General features: G+C 63.6%; 7 protein-coding genes across 7 annotated transcripts; 4 read left to right on the top strand and 3 right to left on the bottom strand.

Moving 5' to 3' along the window:
- Positions 1 to 173: 173 nt before the first annotated feature.
- CHLRE_17g710254v5 (uncharacterized protein) lies at positions 174 to 2,559 on the bottom strand. The gene is made up of 2 exons (XM_043072065.1): positions 1,780 to 2,559; positions 174 to 1,714 (listed from the first exon to the last, which is right to left on the bottom strand). Exons 1-2 carry the CDS (start codon positions 1,961 to 1,963, stop codon positions 1,650 to 1,652), a joined length of 249 nt encoding a protein of 82 aa, XP_042914524.1. The 5' UTR covers positions 1,964 to 2,559; the 3' UTR covers positions 174 to 1,649.
- A 110-nt stretch (positions 2,560 to 2,669) lies between these two features.
- Positions 2,670 to 6,396, top strand: CHLRE_17g710300v5 (uncharacterized protein). Its single transcript, XM_043072066.1, has 4 exons — positions 2,670 to 3,024; positions 3,089 to 3,208; positions 3,377 to 5,479; positions 5,662 to 6,396. The coding sequence occupies exons 1-4, from the start codon at positions 3,002 to 3,004 to the stop codon at positions 5,705 to 5,707; spliced, it is 2,292 nt and encodes a 763-aa protein (XP_042914525.1). The 5' UTR covers positions 2,670 to 3,001; the 3' UTR covers positions 5,708 to 6,396.
- Positions 6,397 to 6,939: 543 nt separating this feature from the next.
- CHLRE_17g710351v5 (uncharacterized protein) lies at positions 6,940 to 14,331 on the top strand. Its single transcript, XM_043072067.1, has 12 exons — positions 6,940 to 8,725; positions 8,907 to 8,994; positions 9,492 to 10,064; positions 10,316 to 10,421; positions 10,619 to 10,707; positions 11,249 to 11,453; positions 11,652 to 11,741; positions 11,932 to 12,054; positions 12,249 to 12,376; positions 12,585 to 13,320; positions 13,579 to 13,689; positions 13,912 to 14,331. The coding sequence occupies exons 1-12, from the start codon at positions 7,258 to 7,260 to the stop codon at positions 14,008 to 14,010; spliced, it is 3,816 nt and encodes a 1,271-aa protein (XP_042914526.1). The 5' UTR covers positions 6,940 to 7,257; the 3' UTR covers positions 14,011 to 14,331.
- A 12-nt stretch (positions 14,332 to 14,343) lies between these two features.
- Positions 14,344 to 14,779, bottom strand: CHLRE_17g710400v5 (uncharacterized protein). The gene has a single exon (XM_001691476.2). The coding sequence runs from the start codon at positions 14,749 to 14,751 to the stop codon at positions 14,362 to 14,364; it is 390 nt and encodes a 129-aa protein (XP_001691528.1). The 5' UTR covers positions 14,752 to 14,779; the 3' UTR covers positions 14,344 to 14,361.
- A 100-nt stretch (positions 14,780 to 14,879) lies between these two features.
- Positions 14,880 to 16,361, top strand: CHLRE_17g710450v5 (uncharacterized protein). The gene has a single exon (XM_043072068.1). It carries the CDS (start codon positions 15,062 to 15,064, stop codon positions 15,521 to 15,523), a length of 462 nt encoding a protein of 153 aa, XP_042914527.1. The 5' UTR covers positions 14,880 to 15,061; the 3' UTR covers positions 15,524 to 16,361.
- A 32-nt stretch (positions 16,362 to 16,393) lies between these two features.
- Positions 16,394 to 16,849, bottom strand: CHLRE_17g710500v5 (uncharacterized protein). Its single transcript, XM_001691475.2, has one exon. The coding sequence runs from the start codon at positions 16,755 to 16,757 to the stop codon at positions 16,446 to 16,448; it is 312 nt and encodes a 103-aa protein (XP_001691527.1). The 5' UTR covers positions 16,758 to 16,849; the 3' UTR covers positions 16,394 to 16,445.
- Positions 16,850 to 16,959: 110 nt separating this feature from the next.
- CHLRE_17g710550v5 (uncharacterized protein) lies at positions 16,960 to 17,798 on the top strand. Its single transcript, XM_001691622.2, has one exon. It carries the CDS (start codon positions 17,032 to 17,034, stop codon positions 17,437 to 17,439), a length of 408 nt encoding a protein of 135 aa, XP_001691674.1. The 5' UTR covers positions 16,960 to 17,031; the 3' UTR covers positions 17,440 to 17,798.
- The last annotated feature ends 46 nt before the right edge of the window (positions 17,799 to 17,844 follow it).

The raw sequence follows: 17,844 nt of genomic DNA on the forward strand, positions 1-17,844 counted from the left end.
CCTGTTACGGTTACGGAGTTAGATCTTCCCTGTGGTATCGTCTCCCTGTTACTGGCCCTGACTGGCCGAGGCTGGCCGCGCTGCTGGCCGCGTGTGGCGCCATTGCCTATGCAGCGCGCCGCAGCCGCCGCTGCCAGTCACGTGTGGTACAACCGTTTTCCGTGAGTGAGTACCTTATCGGCGATCCCTTCGCAGGTTCAGGGGTCAACCCCCTGACCATCACACCTGGTGACCTGGCGGAAAAGCTGGCCTTTGGTCGTTGTGAATTGTGTCCGCTTAGCAAGTTCGATGTCAATTCAGCAGTGGGACTACCAGGTGATTTGCACACTCCTTAGCACAACGTCACCCAGGACAGCTCCAGAACATAAGGCCCAACATAAGGATGCGGATTACAATTGAAGGGACAGCCCGACAAGCGGGGGCACGCCGTACCCACGCCGCGAAGGGCCATCTGCGACCCAGAGAAACAACACCCGCCCCCTGGTTGGCTGCCGACCTTCATAGTGTTACGCACATGAGTCGAAGCCAAGCCGAAGCCCGCCAAAGCCCCACCGCCACGTAACACCCCTCATCTCGTTTAGGTCTTGTGGCGGCAGCACCAACGCACAACAAGGCGCGACAGGCCAGAGGTCTGCCGACATCCCCATCAAACGCAAGCACCACACATTTTCTCGTCGGCGTCACAGACGCGCAATGTCTTGGCCCGGAGGCCCATGTCCGGAAACGTCGGTGCCGAGGCACCACAAAGGGAAACCGAGCCGGAAACTGACCAAACCACCAGTACACCACAACACCTCGCCACGGGCACACCGCCCTCCACCCGCCCCACCAGCGAACTAGACCGACCCACCAAACAGGCACGCGCGCGCCCGGAGGCGAACAGGCGCACCAGCCGCCCGGGCGCCCGGGCAACAGCCGCCCGGGCACTCACATCCGACACCCGGGACCAGCGTCATCTGCTGCCTAACGGTCCCTGAACCGCCATGCTACGAACGGCACCCGCAACCTAACTATCTGCTGAGCCAGCAAGGCCGCCGGTGGAGACGACGGCGGGCCAGGCGGCACGAGGAGAGGCGCCGAGGAGCACCACGGAACATCGAAGCTTGCGCCGGGCCACGAGCGACCACCAGGGCCACCGTAACCTGCACACACTAAACCAAAAAGCGACCACAGAGCAGAACGAGCGCGGCCGGCCACCCAGACGCGGCCAGCCGCCACAGAACGCGCAATGCCGAAAACAGGGCGCGACGCACCCACCCAAGGCCGAAGCCATCCAAACCAAGTCGGAACCAAGTCGTAAAGCCTCACAGAGCCCGCAAAAGGCTACAAAAAGTTAGTAACGAAAGCCAAAGCCGCACACGAAAATGTTGTGCGCTTCCTCACGAGCCGAGGCTCGTAAGGCTAGGGGCTGAGCCCTAGAGGTTTGTGTGTTATAAGTTGCGGGCCCACCATAACCCACGTTCTCCACGGCACTAAAAAGTAGGCGGCGGAAGCCAGATCCGTCGAAACGAGTGTCCCATGGTTCTGAATCCCTTTACTTCCAGGTTATTATGCTGCTTCCAACCCCTCCCGTCTCACACGCAAGTTTGGCTATATCACGCGATCCTCACAGGTTGCATTGGTTACAAGAGGGGACCTGCTGACGCAGTTCACGAGCCAGTGACGTGGAGAACGAACACCCTGCTTTGGACCTCACAGGCTTGCCAGTTTGTATCTGCAGCACATTACAGCAATTCTTGTATAACTTATGCATGTTTATGTGTCGTCTGGTCCTCGCACCTTGGTTGGGGGAGGGAGCGAAGCGGACGGTGGCAATGCGGTGGTCCGGGCAGGGGCGGTATGACGGGGGCAATGCGGTGGTCCGGGCAGGGGAGGCGACGGGGGGGCCGGACTCGAGGCGAGGGCGTGTCACGGCTGGGTCAGTCGTCAGGTATCGCCACCTCCCATCAGTCGCCGGGAGCATATTGACCTTCTGCTACCCCGTCCCGCCGCTGCCGCGATATGCCACTCAAACTCAAAGCATGCATGGTCCCTTCTGGTCCCTTGGTCATGGCGGCCTGGCTATAGCACGCCCCACGCCCCGATCAAGCTATCTATTGCCAAACTTGCAGATTGTTATGTCGGCTCCGAAGGCAACCTCCCTGGCAAACAGTGCGTGCGTTGCCCCTGCTAACTGCGGGAATTAGAGGACCTTACGCGGGCACTCAGGGGGCCGTTAGGCAGTTTGAGGAATGACCCGATTCGTCTTCGCAGTATACGTTATCCAATATACTGGTGACGACGCGCGCCAGTGATCGGCGACGCAAACCACCTGTGTCACGCCGCTCACATCGTTCCCAAGACCTTCCATTATTGATGCAGAAGGATTGAATGTTGCAGGATTACATTGCGCATTTCTACGTTTGTCGTCGAGACGCCAGGCAACCGATAAAGCTAAAGTGGCTTCAACAGCCCCGCAGCTCGATGATAGTGCTTGTCATTCACTGCACGACATTAAATGCAGCTTCCTAGACAAGCTGCCTTGAAAGAAGTTGCCAGAGTGCGCGAGTGGGTGGTTCGACGTCGAATTCAGACTTTGCTGGAATTCAGACTTGAGCGATGCAGCATGGCATGACTGTAGTAGCTCTTAACTCTGACAACACAACTTCTTGCGTCAGGCGTGCGTTTTTCCAGCCGTCAGTCTGTGGGTCGCAGACTGGCGCGCAACTGCCACCGTTTCTTCGCGTACGGTCAGGGAAGTAGCGCGCGTGCTATTTAATGTCAGCCCGCTCAGCGCTTCAACACAAAGCGTGCTTCAAGCATTTAGGCGGCTATAGACAGAGACATTCAGAGGCTCAAACACTGTGAGCCCAGCGTCCACACCGCCCGAGGTCTCCCGTTCCTCGGCTTTCCGCATTTATTCCTCAACTCTTACCAGGGCCGCGCCTCTTCGGCTCCTCTAGTTAATAGCCGCCTGCAGCACTCTACGTAGCAGCGGGTGAGTCTCCTCGCGTTGTCGCCGATGCTCCTCGCCAAGGGTGTTGCGCTCCGCTCGGTCCCCCTAAAGTGTCGATTGCACCATGCCTCACCCAATGACAATGAATTTCAGGTACCCAAGTTATTCTTGTCGCACCGCTGAGCTAAGTGCGGACCCCAACATGGGGCGACGCGCAACAACGCTGCTGCTGGCGCTCTTGTGCGCTGGCGTGGCGTCGACCTTTGCTGATCGGTAAGCCTATTGCTAATGCGTAGCATGCATCCTGTCGGCTGGGTCAGCAACCTGAAGCGGCAACCGCGACCAGGCGCGCAACCGACACGCCTTCGCCGGTCTGGCTACTGACGCCTGTTACTGATGCGACTTTCCTCCTCTGCTTCCTGCCTTTCGCCAACAACGCAGTGACCTCCTGCAATCTCCCGCTGACAACCGCTTCCCGCCCTACGGCTGCGTGCGTGATGCCGATGCCTCGCGGTTCCGTTTGGACCCGCTCTACACCGTGTCCGGCCAAACCATCTGCTTCACCGCGCACGTGGTCCCCTGCAACAAGAAGGGCTCGCCCTGCTGTGACGCCAAGAAGGTCGACTTTTACAAGCTCGAGCTGGATGTCGTCCCCACCTGCAACCGCGCCATCACCAAGGTGACGGTGAACGGCCAGCGCGTGCTGGCCCCCACCTTCAACTTCTACGGCACTGACGACCAGAGCGCCATCTACAAGCTGACCGGCCTGAACCTGACGGTGGCCAACGCCGAGGGCGCCCAGATCTGCATGACCCTGGACAAGAACGGCCCCTGCCCCAACCTGGTCGACCTGTGCGACAACGTGTCCGTGCCGGGTTCGTGCCGCTACGCCATTGTCGAGTCGGGCACCTGCGACTGCTGCCCCGTGGGCGTGACCGGCCTCTTCCCGCCGCCCCCCAGCCCTCCGCCCCCGCCCCCGCCCAGCCCTCCCCCGCCCTCCCCTCCTCCTCCCTCTCCTCCCCCGCCGTCTCCCCGGCCTCCCCGCCCGCCGCCACCCTCTCCCCCTCCTCCCCCTCCCCCCTCTCCCCCTCCTCCCTCTCCCTCTCCCCCTCCCAGCCCCCGGCCTCCCCGCCCGCCCCCGCCCTCTCCCCCTCCTCCCCCTCCCCCCTCGCCTCCTCCCCCCTGCGTCACCTGCCTGGTCCAGACCATCATCCCTCCCAGCTATGGCCTCGACGGCCGCCCCCTGTTCACCTTCAACAAGACCATTTGCGCCTCACAGGGTGAATACATTGTTGACGCCCTGAACGGCCAGGCGGACTTTGTTGGTGCCCGCATGCTGAGCCCCTGGGCCGTGCAGTCCTGCACCGGCAAGTGGGACCCCAACACCAACACCTACCCCACGCTGCGTGTGTGCGGCACGTTCTTCTCTGTTGAGGACGCCAACCTGCTGCAGCCCTGGATCGACGACGAGGCCCCCCTGGACGACTTCAACGCCCACCTTGTGGGTTACGAGGACTGCCCCGCCTTCATCCGCGGCTACGACCTCGTCATCCAGTTCGACCCCTTTGACGGCCCCTGCCTCACCGGCCGGTCGCAGAAGGCCTGTGCGCCCTCCTCGCCTCCCCCCAGCCCCGAGCCGCCCAGCCCCCGGCCCCCCTCGCCTCTTCCCCCCTCGCCCAAGCCCCCCAGCCCGGTGCCGCCCAGCCCGAAGCCCCCGAGTCCGGCGCCCCCCAGCCCCAAACCCCCCAGCCCTGCTCCTCCCTCGCCTCCTCCCCCTAGCCCCCCGCCCCCGTCCCCTCCTCCCCCTTCGCCCAAGCCCCCCAGCCCGGCTCCTCCCGGCCCGAAGCCGCCGAGCCCGGCGCCCCCCAGCCCCAAGCCCCCCAGCCCTCCTCCTCCCTCTCCCCCTCCCCCCAGCCCCCCTCCTTCCTCTCCCCCTCCACCCAACCCCCGCCCTCCTAGCCCGGCGCCCCCCAGCCCTCGCCCGCCCAGCCCTTCGCCTCCCTCTCCCCGGCCTCCCAGCCCGCCTCCCCCCTCGCCCGAGCCTCCCAGCCCCGAGCCGCCCGTGCAACCCCTCACCCCCGCCGTCCGCCGCCCGCCTCCGCCCAGCGCCCAACCCTTCCCCTTCTGCAAGTGCAACCGCACGCTGGGCACCGTTCCCTTCGTGTTCGACCCCGTGCCGGTCCTCACGCGCAACGGTGCCAACCGCGTCATCTGCCTGACGCTGCGCACCAAGCCCTGCGTCGACCCCAGCTCGCCCTGCTGCACCCAGCCCATGGCCAAGATTGAGTGGTGGACCAAGGACGCCTGCCGCGGCTCCGTCAAGCAGGTGACCCTGGATGGGACCAAGGTGGACCAGCAGTGGTCCAAGGGCACCTTCAAGATCCCCGGCCTGAACATGCCAGCCAGCGCCGTGCCCGACGCCGGCCGCGAGGTGTGCATCGAGCTGGACGCCAAGGGCACCTGTCCCTCGCTCAACACCTTCTGCGCCCGCGCCGCCACCACCGGCAGCTGCTACTATGTCGCCTTCAACCAAGCCAAGAGCTGGTGAGAGCTTTGCATGTCGCGGTTGAATGTCGCAGTATCAGTTTGCCCATAGATGCGCTGCGTTTGGTGTGATCGGCTGATCGCTTATCAACAGAGCTGTCAGCAGCAGCGTAAGGCTGTTTCATTTGTTGGCACGGCACGGCACTAACCCAAGCCTTTCCCCTTTACCCGGCCCCCAACAGCTGCCCCGTGGATACCTTCGGCATCCCTACTGGCGCCAGGCACTAAGCTCGCTCGGCACACGCTTACATCACTCAAGTGAGCGGCCAACTCGGCCGCGCTGGATGATGGACTCCATTCTTTGGTCATCGCTTCATACCGCATAGTAGATAGGTGCATTTATGACTGTAAATGCCCGGAGCTGGTTTCATGCTACGCTTGAGGCGCCGCGGTGGTGCCATATGGCAGCTGTTGGGAGTGTTTGTGAGTGCAATAAAGCGTTTGGGTTGTGGAGTGGTGGGTGTTTTGTGTCAGGTGAAATCCATTGATTTGTAGACAGGGCGGTAATACATATTATTCTGCTTAGGCGGGGTAACAAGCCAGCCCCAGTAGCTTAGCGGATGGCAGGGCGTTGCTGCTGTGTGCGCGTGCGCTTCATTTGGCTGAACTTGGTGTAGCGCGGGATGCGACTTAAGAGCAAGACCACTTCGTTAGGGATTGGATTGTAGGCGCGGGCAATTATGACGGCAAGCCGTTTCACAGACTATGACTTTATGACCTGCATGACCTTGACACTTTGATACTACTGACACGGCACGCCGTCGAGTTGGTGGTGGTAGCTTGGTAGCGATACGAGTTGATTTGTGTTCCTTCTTTTGTTGATCGAGCGCGACAAGAGCGCTTCTCCCTTACCAGTAGGGGCCATCCCCTCAAGAAAGCGGCCGAGCAAGGGCTGCATGTAAAACAAGATGGGTTGATGCTTCATTCCTTCGCCCCCTTTGGATGGGTTGTTGCAGCAGGGTCAAACGCGCGGGTGCAACGTGTTGAAGGCACGGGGCCAAGCAGCGGGAGAAGGTAGGGGGGAGGGGAGCGGTCAGGAGGGGGGAACCATCGATCGACAAGGGGAAACGGCGCAGCGGCAGGTGCGACACCGCAGAGCAGGTAAGTTCGGACCATCCAAGCCCAGCCAAGGTTTGCAGGACAGACACACGCGCGCCCTCTCCATGCTAGTGGAGCTCCTGACGTACGTACGTGCTGCTATGCTGTAGACTGTACGTACCTGCTTGAGGCACCCAGGCAGTAGTTGCCTGCGTGTTGCCGCTGCCTCGAGCTGGCGGCGGCGGACGGGCGACGGGCTGTGGCTGCTGGCACACCAACAGCCGCCACGTCGTCCATGCATCCTGGGAGCGAGTGATGAGCGACGACGACCCATCCCATTGTCTGTGACGTGCCCCGCGCCTGAAGGAACGAGGGCTTAAGTCAAGTAAGTAACATGATACTGCTCTTTGACTTAGCGCCCATTCCTCAATTTGTTTTTTCGCCGGCTTGCACCATACGTTCACCGCCGGCAGCCGTGAAGCCACGGCCCCGCACGACCGCTTCCCACGCGCACTCTGTCACCACGACTCAGCCCCAACTCACCCACCGGCGCCCGCATTCCCGCCGCTTCGCCCCCACGTGTCTCGTTTACACCTGCTGCTGTCGTAGCCTTTCATTTGCGTGCCTTGCCATGGGAGAGCGGGTCTGAGCTTCGGGGGCTATCGTGACGGTGGCAGGTGGGACCCAGCGTCAGACCCAGATACGATACAACATACTCGCGAAGCACTGCTGCTCAAGCCATGGCGGCTGTAGCAGGCTGTAATTGCGCGCCTGCTGCTGACGCCAGCCTTGGCTGTGGCGGCACTACTGCGGCTGGTGGTGGTGGTGAAGGCTGCTGGTCGCAGCTCCCGCCGCGACGACCAGCCGGCGGCCCTGCCGGGCACCAGCATGACGGCAGCCAGCAGCAGCAGCAGCAGCAGCAGCAGCCAGCAGGCGGTCCCATGTGCTGCAGTGGCGGCGGCGTGCTATGCGAGGCCGCGGTACGGCAGCAGCAGCAGACGGCGGGGCCGAGTTGTGCTCCAGGGGTTGATGGTGGCGGCGTAGGCAGCGGCCGCACTCATATGGGCATGGATGGTGGGTGCAGCGGCGGCGGGCACTGGCAGAGCCTAAACGGCGGCTGTGCGGGCCACCACCCATGGCTCAGTGGCATTCAGCAGACGTGGCTGCCGTCCATAGGCGGCCCACATGGCCGCCTGCTGCCGCTGTCACCAGCAGGGGCTGCTACCGCTGGGCTTGGGCTGCAGCACCAGCAGCGGCACCAGCAGCAGCACCAGCCTCCGCTAGCCTGTGCAGCGGGGCATCCACCGCACCCCCGGCATCAGCAGAAGCCAGCTGCGCCAACAGCACCGCCGCCGGCTGCGGAAGCAGGGGCGCCGGCACCAACACAGCCGCCACCGCCTCTGCCCGCTGCTGCAGCACAACCGCCTCCCGCTAAGGTGCGGCAGGGGCACCAGCGGGTGCGGTCTCAGCAATGGCAAGTCGGGTGCACGCGTGGGCCAGCAGCAGGGGGGCAAGGGCGCATCCACGCCGCCCAAGTCACCTCGCAACGCAGCGGCTGTAGCAAGTGGCTGCTGGGCGGCACGTGCGGCGGCAGCAGCAGGCCCCACGCGCCACGCTCTCTGCTACAGCAGCTGCGCCTGCTGCTGGTTTCGTTGGTGCTGGCGGCAGCACTTGCGCTGTTCAGCATTGTTTCCATGACAGCTACAGCCGGCGGCGGCGGTACACCCACAGCTACTGCTACAGCGCTCGCGCAACCACACATGGGACCACGAGTGCAGCCGCGCCGGCAGCTGCAAGCCACTGCTGGCGACCCACAGCAGCAGACCGCACACATAGCCGAGCCCTCATCGGTGGCTGCCACCGCACAGCAGCAGCAACAGCAGCCGCAGCGCGAACCTCTTGGAGGCTTCAGCAGTCAGTTAGACCCCTTGGGGAGCACCACCTTGGTCAGCGGCAGCAGCGGTAGTGGCAGCAGCGGCAGCATTTTCAAAAGCAGTGTCAGTACCAAGTGCGTTGGCGGTCGGCAGCAGGGGCCGGCCGGCACGTTGCTCGGCGGCAGTAGCGGCGGCAGTAGCAACGGCGGCAGTAGTAGCAGCAGCGGCAGTGGTGTGACGGCGCCACTGCAGCAGTGCCTCAACAACCGCTATGGCCACTTGGTGGCGGGCTGGGAGGACGTGGGCACGGCGCGCCCGACTGCCAAAGTGCTGGGTGAGTGCTGGGTGGGCTTGCTTACTTGCTTCATGGTTTGCTGGATGGGGTTGCACGCGTGCTCCAAAACAGGTGCCTCGCAGGTGCCGCAGTCTACGAATAAGGATTGAGCGCGTGTTGCGGTTGCGGTTGCGGTTGCGGTTGGCGCGGACGGTCGTGTGGCTTGCGTTGCTTGCTGCAGGCGCGTGGTCATCCTGCCGGCGGTCCTCCATTCCGCTGACCGTCGCCACACAGCTGTCTGCCAACCGCCTGCAGCAGCTCCGAGCCATGTGAGCAGTGCGGGGGGCTGGCGGTACGTACGGCAGTGCGGGGGGCTGGCGGTACGTACGGCAGTGCGGGGGGCTGGCGGTATGTACGGCAGTGCGGGGGGCTGGCGGTATGTACGGCAGTGCGGGGGGCTGGCGGTATGTACGACAGTGTGGGGGGCTGGCGGTATGTACGACAGTGCGGGGGGCTGGCGGTATGTACGGCAGTGCGGGGGGCTGGAGGTATGTACGACAGTGTGGGGGGCTGGCGGTACGTACGGCAGTGCGCTCGGGCTCATGAATGGGATGCACAGGAGTGTGCTGGTGCGTCCTGTCTGTGTGAGGGGCGACAGGTAGGAGTGTCCGCGGCACACACGGTACTCCCCCAATCGCTTCATGTGCTTGCCCTGTCCAGCGCCTTGCTACCACGTGCATGCATAGCGCACGTAGCCCCCACGTCGCGACGTGCGCCTCCATCCCTCCCCCGCCCGCCGCCTCTCCTCGCCTGCCCGCCCCGGCAGGTGCCGCGCCTGGCACGGCCCCCTCAGTGCAGTGGTCTACTACCCCCTGGAGCTGCACGACAGCGGCAGCGGCAATAGCAGTAGCAGCAGTAGCGACAACAGTGGCAGTAGCAGCGGCAGTGGCAGTGAGCAGCATGGGGCTGCTGCCACTGAGGGTGCGGTGGGCCTGGCAGCAGCAGCAGCAGCGGCAGGCAGCGCGGCAGCAGGGGAGGCAGGGGCAGCAGGGGCAGCAGGGGCGGCCGAGACCGGCGGCACATTGCGGGCAGGGCGGTGGCGGGCGGTGCTGCAACAAGCGGAGGATGAGGCCGTTGGGGGCGGCGGTAGTGAGCTTGAAGTCGGCGACGGGGAGGGCGACGGTGCTGACAGCGGTGGCAGCGACGCGGACGGCAGTTCAATGTGGGCTGCTGGCGGCGGCGGCTCTGCCGCCATCGCCTCTGCTTCTGGAGCCGCCGCCGGCGGCGCTGCAGGGGAGCGGCGGCGGCCGCGTGTGCAGCTGAGCGTGGCGCAGCTGGGGCGGCTGCGGGAGGTGGTGGAGGGCGTGCGGGGCTTCTGGAGCGAGATGGAGGCGCGCAGGTGCGACTGTGCCGCCTTGGGATGGGGGGGGGATTGCGGCGGTGGCGGTGGTGGTGGTGGGTTATGTGTGTGGGATGTGGGATGTGGGATGGGAGGGTGGGGGGATGCATCCCAACCGAGCTGGGTGGCCACGAGGCGTGGGTGAGCTGGCGGTGGCGATGGTGGCGGTGGTTGACATGAGTTTGCCATTTCCAGCAGTAATACGACTAGAAGGTGTCACTCCGCCCAAGCCCCCGTGCACACATGCACAGGTGGTGCAGCCTGGATGTGCTGCTGGTGTACGAGGCCTGGTCCGACCCGCGGGCCGCCCGGGCGCTGTACCCAGTCAACATGCTGAGGAACTGGGCCCGGCTGCAGGTGGGCACGTGTGTGCGTGTGTGTGGGGGGGGGCGTGTGTGAGGGGGGGGGCGTGCATCTGTGTGTGTGTGGGGGGGCGCGCGCTCGTGTGTCCTGGTGTATGGAGCACGTGTGCGACTGTGCCGACCATGTGCCCGCCTGCCCGTCCGCCCGCGTCCCCGACAACGTCCCTGCCCCCGCCCCGCCTGCCCCCTTAGGCGCGCACGCCTCTGGTGGCGGCCCTGGATGTGGACATGCTGCCCAGCCGGCAGCTGCTGGAGGCCGTGAGGGAGCCGGACACAGCCAGGTGGGGGGGGGGGGGGTTGTAAATTCCAGACCAACTAAACCAACTAAACCAAACCAAGCTGAAACGAGCGGAGCACAGGTAGAGGCGTTAGTTGCAAGTGATAATACGTATGGGATGTGGGCCGAGGCGTCGTGGAGCAGCAGGGCGAGCGGCGCCGGCGAGAAATGTCGCCACCCGGGCTCGGTGGCACGCACAACAGCACAGGGGGAGAGAGGGGGAAAGGGAAGGGACGGCGGGGAGGAGGGGTGGGGAGGTTGTGGAGGGGGGGGATGGGGAGGAAGGAGGGGGGGGGGATGGGGAGGAAGGAGGGGAGGGGAGGGAGGAAGGTGAGGGAGGGCGGGGAGGGGAGGAAGGGCAGGAAGGCAGGTAGGGGAGGGACGGAGGGGAGCGACGAAGGGAGGGAGGGAAGGGAGGGAGGTTAGGGAGGGTGGGGTTCATGCATCGGGCGACAGCAGATGACAACCCGCCGGCACGTGAGCTCCCAGCTGCGGTGGATGATGGATAAAGCAAAGCGGGGCCGGCATCAACCTGTGCGACGCAGGCAGTACATTGAGGCGTGCGGTCCTCCTGCCAACACCACCGCTGGTGCTGACACGGGTAGCAGCAGCAACGCCATCGGCAGCAGTAGCAGAAGGCGCAGTTCAGTTTTCATCCTTCCGGCCTTCCAGACAGCCAACGAGACGGCCGCCGCCGCCAACATCCGCATTGCTGACCGCATCGCCAATATGACCAAGAGCCAGCTGGAGGTAGGGTGGGGACTGTGAGGCACGTGTGTGCGTTTGTGCGTGTCTTTTGAGCTACGATCCGAATGAGTGAGTGCGCGCCCCTTAGCCCGCATTCCCAAATACTGCGCCGCCGCCCCACCCCTCTTTCTCTACCACCACCCACCACATTATTACTTGCACTGCGCGCATATCTCACACACCACACGCGAACACCCCCAGGTGGCGGTGCAGGTGGAGGCGGCGCTGCCCTTCCATGTGGCGCACTTCCCCGCCGGTCACTCCGCCACAAACTTCAGCCGCTGGTTCCGGGTGCGTGTGCCTCTGTGTGTGTGTGTGTGTGTGTGTGTGTGTGTGTGTGTGTTTGTGCCTGCGTACATACATGGGTGGCTGCTGGGGGCACGCGCTGCTTGCAAAAACAAAGGCACGATTGCTGATGAGTTATGTGCGCCTGCCTGCCTGACCCTGCATGCATGCGTGCGTGCGTGCATGCCCAGCACAGGCAGCAGAGCCGTACACTGTGCGGTACGTGCGGAACTTCGAGCCCTGGTTCGTGGCGGGGCGGGACTCGGTGCCCTGGCACGACGTGCGGCTGCGGGGCTACGGCCAGAACAAGATCATACAGGTGCGCGCGGGGCAGGGTCGGGGCTTGGCAAGTAAGGGGCTTCAGGCGCCAGCGGGTTGGCCGCGCACACCCTCCTCACACATGGACATTCATGCGTATGCAGAGCACGGCAAAGATTCTCGGATCACGCACGCATGCATGTAATAGTAGTGTACCGTACCTCCCATGCATGCACCGCACACATGCCCATGCAGGTGGCTGCCGCCGCCGCCGCCGGCCCGGCAGTGGAGTTCAGGGTGGAGCCGCGCGCCTTCCTGGTGCACCGCCCACACGCCCGCAGCGGCGCCAAACAGGAGCTGGGCGGGGAGACGGCGGCGTACAGGTGTGCGTGTGCATGTGGTTAGGGGGGCGCCTGCGTATGTTTGTGGGGCGATGTGTGTTTGTATTTGTGTGTGTGTGTATGTGTGTGTGTGTGTGTGTGTGTTTGCGTAAGGGTGATGGGGTGAAGCTACTGCTGGGGCCGTACCCGTGGGCCGTGCCCGTCTGCCCGACCCCATGTCCATGTGCGCGTGCATGTGTGCGGCATGTAGGCGGATGTACCGGCTGGCTCTGCGAGAGGCGACTGCGAAACTCTTAGGTCAGCTCCAACAGCGGCAGGAGCAACTGAGGCAGCAACACGCCCAGGCGGCGACAGCGAGCAGGAGCCCGCAGCAGGCTCTGCTGGCAAGCAGCAACGCAAGCAGCACCAGCAACGCAAGGAGCATCATGCCCACGCCTGAGCCGAAACAGCGGCCAACAGCAGCAGGCACTACCGGGCTCCCACCGGTGGCGGCTGGTGGCGGCGGCCAGTCCGCGGAAGCAGCCGACAGCATCTTCGTTCCTGGCGGCGCCAGCAGAAGTAGCAGTAGCAACGCTGCTGCTGCCACTGGTACCGGCCTCGGTGGCGGTGGCAGTAGCATCTTGGGCTCAGGTGACAGCGGCGACGGTGGCGATGCCGCAGCCTGGCAGGACATTGGTGTGTACCCGCACCACAGGAGCCGCCGCCGTGCCTTGTTATCATTGTTTGATCCCGTGCCCTTCAGCGTCGGCTCCAAAAGCGTCCCCATGCACTCACCAGTGGCTGTCCCGGGGCATTCAGCCGTTGCCACCACCGCCGCGGCTGTGGCTAATGCGGCCGGCTCTCAGGAAGGGCGCGGCCCGATGCGGCCGGCGCACACGGCAGGCACAGGCGTGGACGGCACTGGGGCTGCCACTAGCAGCGCGGCGTTGCCATTGAGCCAGGGTGGCCGCAAGAAGAGGTCATGGGCGCTGCCGCCAAAGCTGCAGGTGCGGTTTGGTTAGTTCGTGGCGGGCCAAGTAAGGAGCAAGCAATATAACAGGGCGGTTCACCCAACTTGAAGAGATCGGACACACAAGGTTCATCACACGAAGTCACGTACGAGCTCGGGCCCTGCCGTGGTGCGGGCGGCGCGCATGGCTCAGACCCCAGCGGCTAGAAGGGGCGCATCACAATGCCGCATGCACGTGTTGCACTCACCCCGATACTGCGTGGCATGCGTTGTCATGCTTTTTTGCCTGCCGCAGGCTGAGGCGCGGCGCCAGGCCGAGGAGCTGATGCTGACGGGCCGCTACGCAGAGGCCCTGCGGCACAACGTGTTCTGGAGCAACAGCAGGACATGGGCCGAGGCCCGAAAGGTGCGGGGAAAGGGAGGTGCGGGGAAAGGAGATGGGCACTGGGCCGTTACGGACCTTGCCGCTGTGCTGGTCTCCGGCGCTGTGCCGTTGCATGGGTGGGGTGGCGATGCGTTGGCTGTTGCCGCACCGGGTTGGGAATGCTGGCGAGCTGTGCCACGGCCCCGCCGCGAACACCCACTACCCGGCCCGCAATCTGCCTGCCTCCATCAAACCTGCTTGCAGGAGATGGCGCAGGGGCGCTACACGCCGGTCTTGGACCCCGGCACTGAGCACTGCCTAAGCGTGCTCCCCTGGTGGTCTGGGCGTGGCATGGTTCACTAGCGGGCAAGGTGCAGTTTGCCCGTGGCATGGGTACATGCCGCGTTGCGGGTGGGTCAAGGGGTGGGTGCCGATTTGCGCAAGGCGCCTTGATGCAGGTGTTCCAGGGGCCCTGGTGCGGGGTTGAGACGAGGGCTTTAGGTGGTGGGTGGGCTGAAGCACGAGCTGTCAAGCAGGGTTGGGACAAGATTGGAGCACGGTCGGAGTAGGGCCTGGTTGGACAACGACGCAGCGGGTTGCGCCCGCACACAGAAGACAACTACGTTTGCCACGAAGCCACGCCAACCCCAATGTCAGGTGGTGTTGAGAAACACCGAGTTTTGTATGCACAGTGCAAAGTAAGAACTGAAGGGCTTAGGCGGTCTCCTCGCCCTTGCCGCCCTTGGTCTTCTTGGGCAGCAGCACGGCGTGGATGTTGGGCAGCACACCGCCCGAGGCGATCGTCACCTCGCCCAGCAGCTTGCCCAGCTCCTCATCGTTGCGGATGGCCAGCTGGATGTGGCGGGGCACGATACGGTTCTTCTTGTTGTCGCGGGCGGCGTTGCCGGCCAGCTCCAGCACCTCAGCGGTAAGGTACTCCAGCACAGCGGCCAGGTACACGGGCGCGCCGGCACCGATGCGCTCGGCGTACTTGCCCTTCTTCAGGTAGCGCGCAATGCGGCCTACAGGGAACTGCAGGCCGGCCTTGGCGCTGCGGCTCACGGCCTTCTTGCCAGAGGTCTTGCCCTTGCCGCGACCAGCCATTGTATCGAGTTGGGGTTTCTTGAAGAACGAGGTTAAGGGTTTGAAATGTGCTTGTTGTGAGCGTTGTAACTATATCACTAGCATCCCCTGTGTTTATATCCGGCAGGCCCGAAAACGAGGCGCCTCGCCCTGGCCAGCCGGTCAACGCAGTCAACGTTCCTCGGCGGTTTGGTCAAACAACCGCTCTCCTCGCCCTGGCCACCCCGCGACCAGCCCGGCTCCCTCATAAGCTGCCTGGTCCCGCACGCATTTCCTCAACCCCGAATACTCCGTTACATTTCTGCTTTCACAGCTCCCAAACCTAAACAACATGGCCCCCAAGAAGGACGAGAAGCCTGCGACCGCAGAGGCCGGCGCCGAGGCCCCTGCCAAGGCCGATGCCAAGCCCAAGGCCGAGAAGGCCGCCAAGAAGGCCAAGAAGGAGCCCTCCAAGAAGGCTGCCAAGGAGCCCAAGGGCGATGGCGAGAAGAAGGACAAGAAGAAGAAGAAGAGCGCCGTGGAGACCTACAAGCTGTACATCTACAAGGTGCTCAAGCAGGTGCACCCCGACACCGGCATCAGCAGCAAGGCCATGTCTATCATGAACAGCTTCATCAACGACATCTTTGAGAAGGTGGCCACCGAGGCCTCCAAGCTGAGCCGCTACAACAAGAAGCCCACCGTGACCTCCCGCGAGATCCAGACCGCCGTGCGCCTGGTGCTGCCCGGCGAGCTGGCCAAGCACGCGGTGTCGGAGGGCACCAAGGCCGTGACCAAGTTCACCTCGGGCTAAGCGCCCTCTGGACCGATGACCTGGTGACGCCTTGACACATACCACAAAACAAACTCGGTGTTTCTCAACACCACCACACACGCTTAGCCCGCGCGCTGAGCCCGGGATGGGGTAATGACTCGGGTCGGCAAGGATTGGCAGGTGTTAGGACATGCCGGGCCCTAGTAGGCCGCAGTGCGCATTGGCACGGACAGATTTCCACTCCAGTCCATGTGTTAGGTGGTTACTAGTTACTAGTTAGGGGTGGCTCGCGGGGCAGCTCGCGGGTAGGGCCCCTCGGCCGGGGCCTTCGGTAGGGATTACTCATCAAACAAGGACTGCGACGGTAAACCACGCTACTGTAAACCAATCATACATTGCACACACTCTCCTCCAACGCCGTTAGGTACGACAGGCATCTATGACAGGCTAGGACCCGTCATGAAGACGCATGGATGGATCCGCCTTGGTTCTGCCGGGGAGTCGGGACATGCTGGACTATGAGGACCGTAATCACCAGGGGAACCCTGGTAATGGCCGAGAAGACAAGGTACGTGGTTCCCCTCGCATGGCCGAGAAGAAAACGGTGGCATCTCGAGTTCATGAGGGCCGTGGGACTCGTGGCAGATCATGCGGAGTGGTAATGTCCGGGCCCGAGAGGGGCTCAGGCCTCTGGGGCACCCGGTGGGCAACATGCACGCGGGCGGGCGGGTTCAAACTCCAAGGCGCACTCGACAGAACGGCCCGCAAGGGGTCACGGTGACATACACCCAGCAGTATTAGGTACTGACGAAAAGGCGTCCGAGGAGCAGAATTCCGAGGTTGAGGGTGGTGTTGAGAAACACCGAGTTTTTTTGGGTGGGTGGGGGACCCTGGACACGTTGCACAACCTTGGGCTTCGAAGGAGGCTGCGGCGCCCAACGTGCACAGGAATGGAAACTGCTTAGCCACCGAAGCCGTACAGGGTGCGGCCCTGGCGCTTGAGCGCGTAGACCACGTCCATGGCGGTCACGGTCTTGCGGCGAGCGTGCTCGGTGTAGGTGACCGAGTCGCGGATGACGTTCTCCAGGAAGGTCTTGAGCACCGTGCGGGTCTCCTCGTAGATGAGGCCACTGATACGCTTCACACCGCCACGACGAGCCAGACGGCGGATAGCAGGCTTGGTGATGCCCTGGATGTTGTCGCGGAGCACCTTGCGATGGCGCTTGGCGCCGCCCTTGCCCAGGCCCTTGCCGCCCTTGCCACGTCCGGACATGTTTGCTGGTTGGTTGAGGGATAAAAGTGAGAGATGTGAATTGGTTTGTGCGATACTCTGAGGCCATGGACGCTTATAAGAGGGCGCTCGGGGCAAGGCAGGATCCAAGTCAACGACCCGGTGAGGCGTTGACCAGGCCGTCATGCATTGCCGGTCAACGCCTCAGCCTGGCCATGTTGACCGGCAATGCATGTAGGTCCCCCTCGCGCCTGCCATTTAAGCCGAAGCTATAGCTTGAGCTATTTACATCGTCCTTTACCCAGCTTCCAACAAAATGGCCCGCACCAAGCAGACCGCTCGCAAGTCCACCGGTGGCAAGGCGCCCCGCAAGCAGCTGGCCACCAAGGCCGCTCGTAAGACCCCCGCCACCGGCGGTGTGAAGAAGCCTCATCGCTACCGCCCCGGTACCGTGGCGCTGCGTGAGATTCGCAAGTACCAGAAGTCGACTGAGCTGCTCATCCGCAAGCTGCCGTTCCAGCGCCTGGTCCGTGAGATTGCCCAGGACTTCAAGACCGACCTGCGCTTCCAGAGCCAGGCCGTGCTGGCGCTGCAGGAGGCCGCTGAGGCCTACCTGGTGGGCCTCTTCGAGGACACCAACCTGTGCGCCATCCACGCCAAGCGTGTGACCATCATGCCCAAGGACATCCAGCTGGCCCGCCGCATCCGTGGCGAGCGCGCCTAAGTGTCCCGGCACCTGCGCTGCTAGCTGACGTCTCCCCGTTGTTTCGGGCGTGACAGCAGCGTGCGGCGTAACCCAAAAAAACTCGGTGTTTCTCAACACCACCTTATCCTCGTGGTCTTGGGAGGGGCGGGCCGGGGTTGGCTGCGTCTCGTGGCGCCTGCAGGCAGCTACACAGTACAGTTAAGTGTTCCCCAGCACCAGAGATATTGTCAGGAATTTGAAAACCCGAGGGGAGAGGTAACGAGCCTGGCTGCAGGAGGAGCCGCCCTTCACGAACAATGACGACTGCCTTCCGGTGTGCACGGTAGTTGGTGGACCGGGGATTTGTGAAGCCGCCGTGAATGTAACTTCCCACCACACGTGATGGCAATGGATGGCGGAGCCAAGGGCGGAGCGCACAGAGGC

The sequence above is a fragment of the Chlamydomonas reinhardtii genome, chromosome 17, assembly GCF_000002595.2.
Source record: "Chlamydomonas reinhardtii strain CC-503 cw92 mt+ chromosome 17, whole genome shotgun sequence".
In the NCBI taxonomy this organism is placed as follows: Eukaryota; Viridiplantae; Chlorophyta; class Chlorophyceae; order Chlamydomonadales; family Chlamydomonadaceae; genus Chlamydomonas; species Chlamydomonas reinhardtii.

Bases quoted from the DNA above. Each gene is read 5' to 3' on its own strand.
- CHLRE_17g710450v5 (XM_043072068.1), top strand. From the start codon at position 15,062: ATGGCCCCCAAGAAGGACGAGAAGCCTGCGACCGCAGAGGCCGGCGCC.
- CHLRE_17g710300v5 (XM_043072066.1), top strand. From the start codon at position 3,002: ATGCTCCTCGCCAAGGGTGTTGC. The intron at 3,025-3,088 runs GCTCCGCTCGGT...AATGAATTTCAG, and splicing joins CTCCTCGCCAAGGGTGTTGC to GTACCCAAGTTATTCTTGTC. The intron at 5,480-5,661 runs GTGAGAGCTTTG...GGCCCCCAACAG, and splicing joins TTCAACCAAGCCAAGAGCTG to CTGCCCCGTGGATACCTTCG.
- CHLRE_17g710550v5 (XM_001691622.2), top strand. From the start codon at position 17,032: ATGGCCCGCACCAAGCAGACCGCTCGCAAGTCCACCGGTGGCAAGGCG.
- CHLRE_17g710351v5 (XM_043072067.1), top strand. From the start codon at position 7,258: ATGGCGGCTGTAGCAGGCTGTAATTGCGCGCCTGCTGCTGACGCCAGC. The intron at 10,422-10,618 runs GTGGGCACGTGT...CTGCCCCCTTAG, and splicing joins GGAACTGGGCCCGGCTGCAG to GCGCGCACGCCTCTGGTGGC. The intron at 12,377-12,584 runs GTGTGCGTGTGC...TGCGGCATGTAG, and splicing joins GGGGAGACGGCGGCGTACAG to GCGGATGTACCGGCTGGCTC.
- CHLRE_17g710500v5 (XM_001691475.2), bottom strand. From the start codon at position 16,757: ATGTCCGGACGTGGCAAGGGCGGCAAGGGCCTGGGCAAGGGCGGCGCC.
- CHLRE_17g710400v5 (XM_001691476.2), bottom strand. From the start codon at position 14,751: ATGGCTGGTCGCGGCAAGGGCAAGACCTCTGGCAAGAAGGCCGTGAGC.
- CHLRE_17g710254v5 (XM_043072065.1), bottom strand. From the start codon at position 1,963: ATGCTCCCGGCGACTGATGGGAGGTGGCGATACCTGACGACTGACCCA. The intron at 1,715-1,779 runs GTGCGAGGACCA...AATGTGCTGCAG, and splicing joins CGCTCCCTCCCCCAACCAAG to ATACAAACTGGCAAGCCTGT.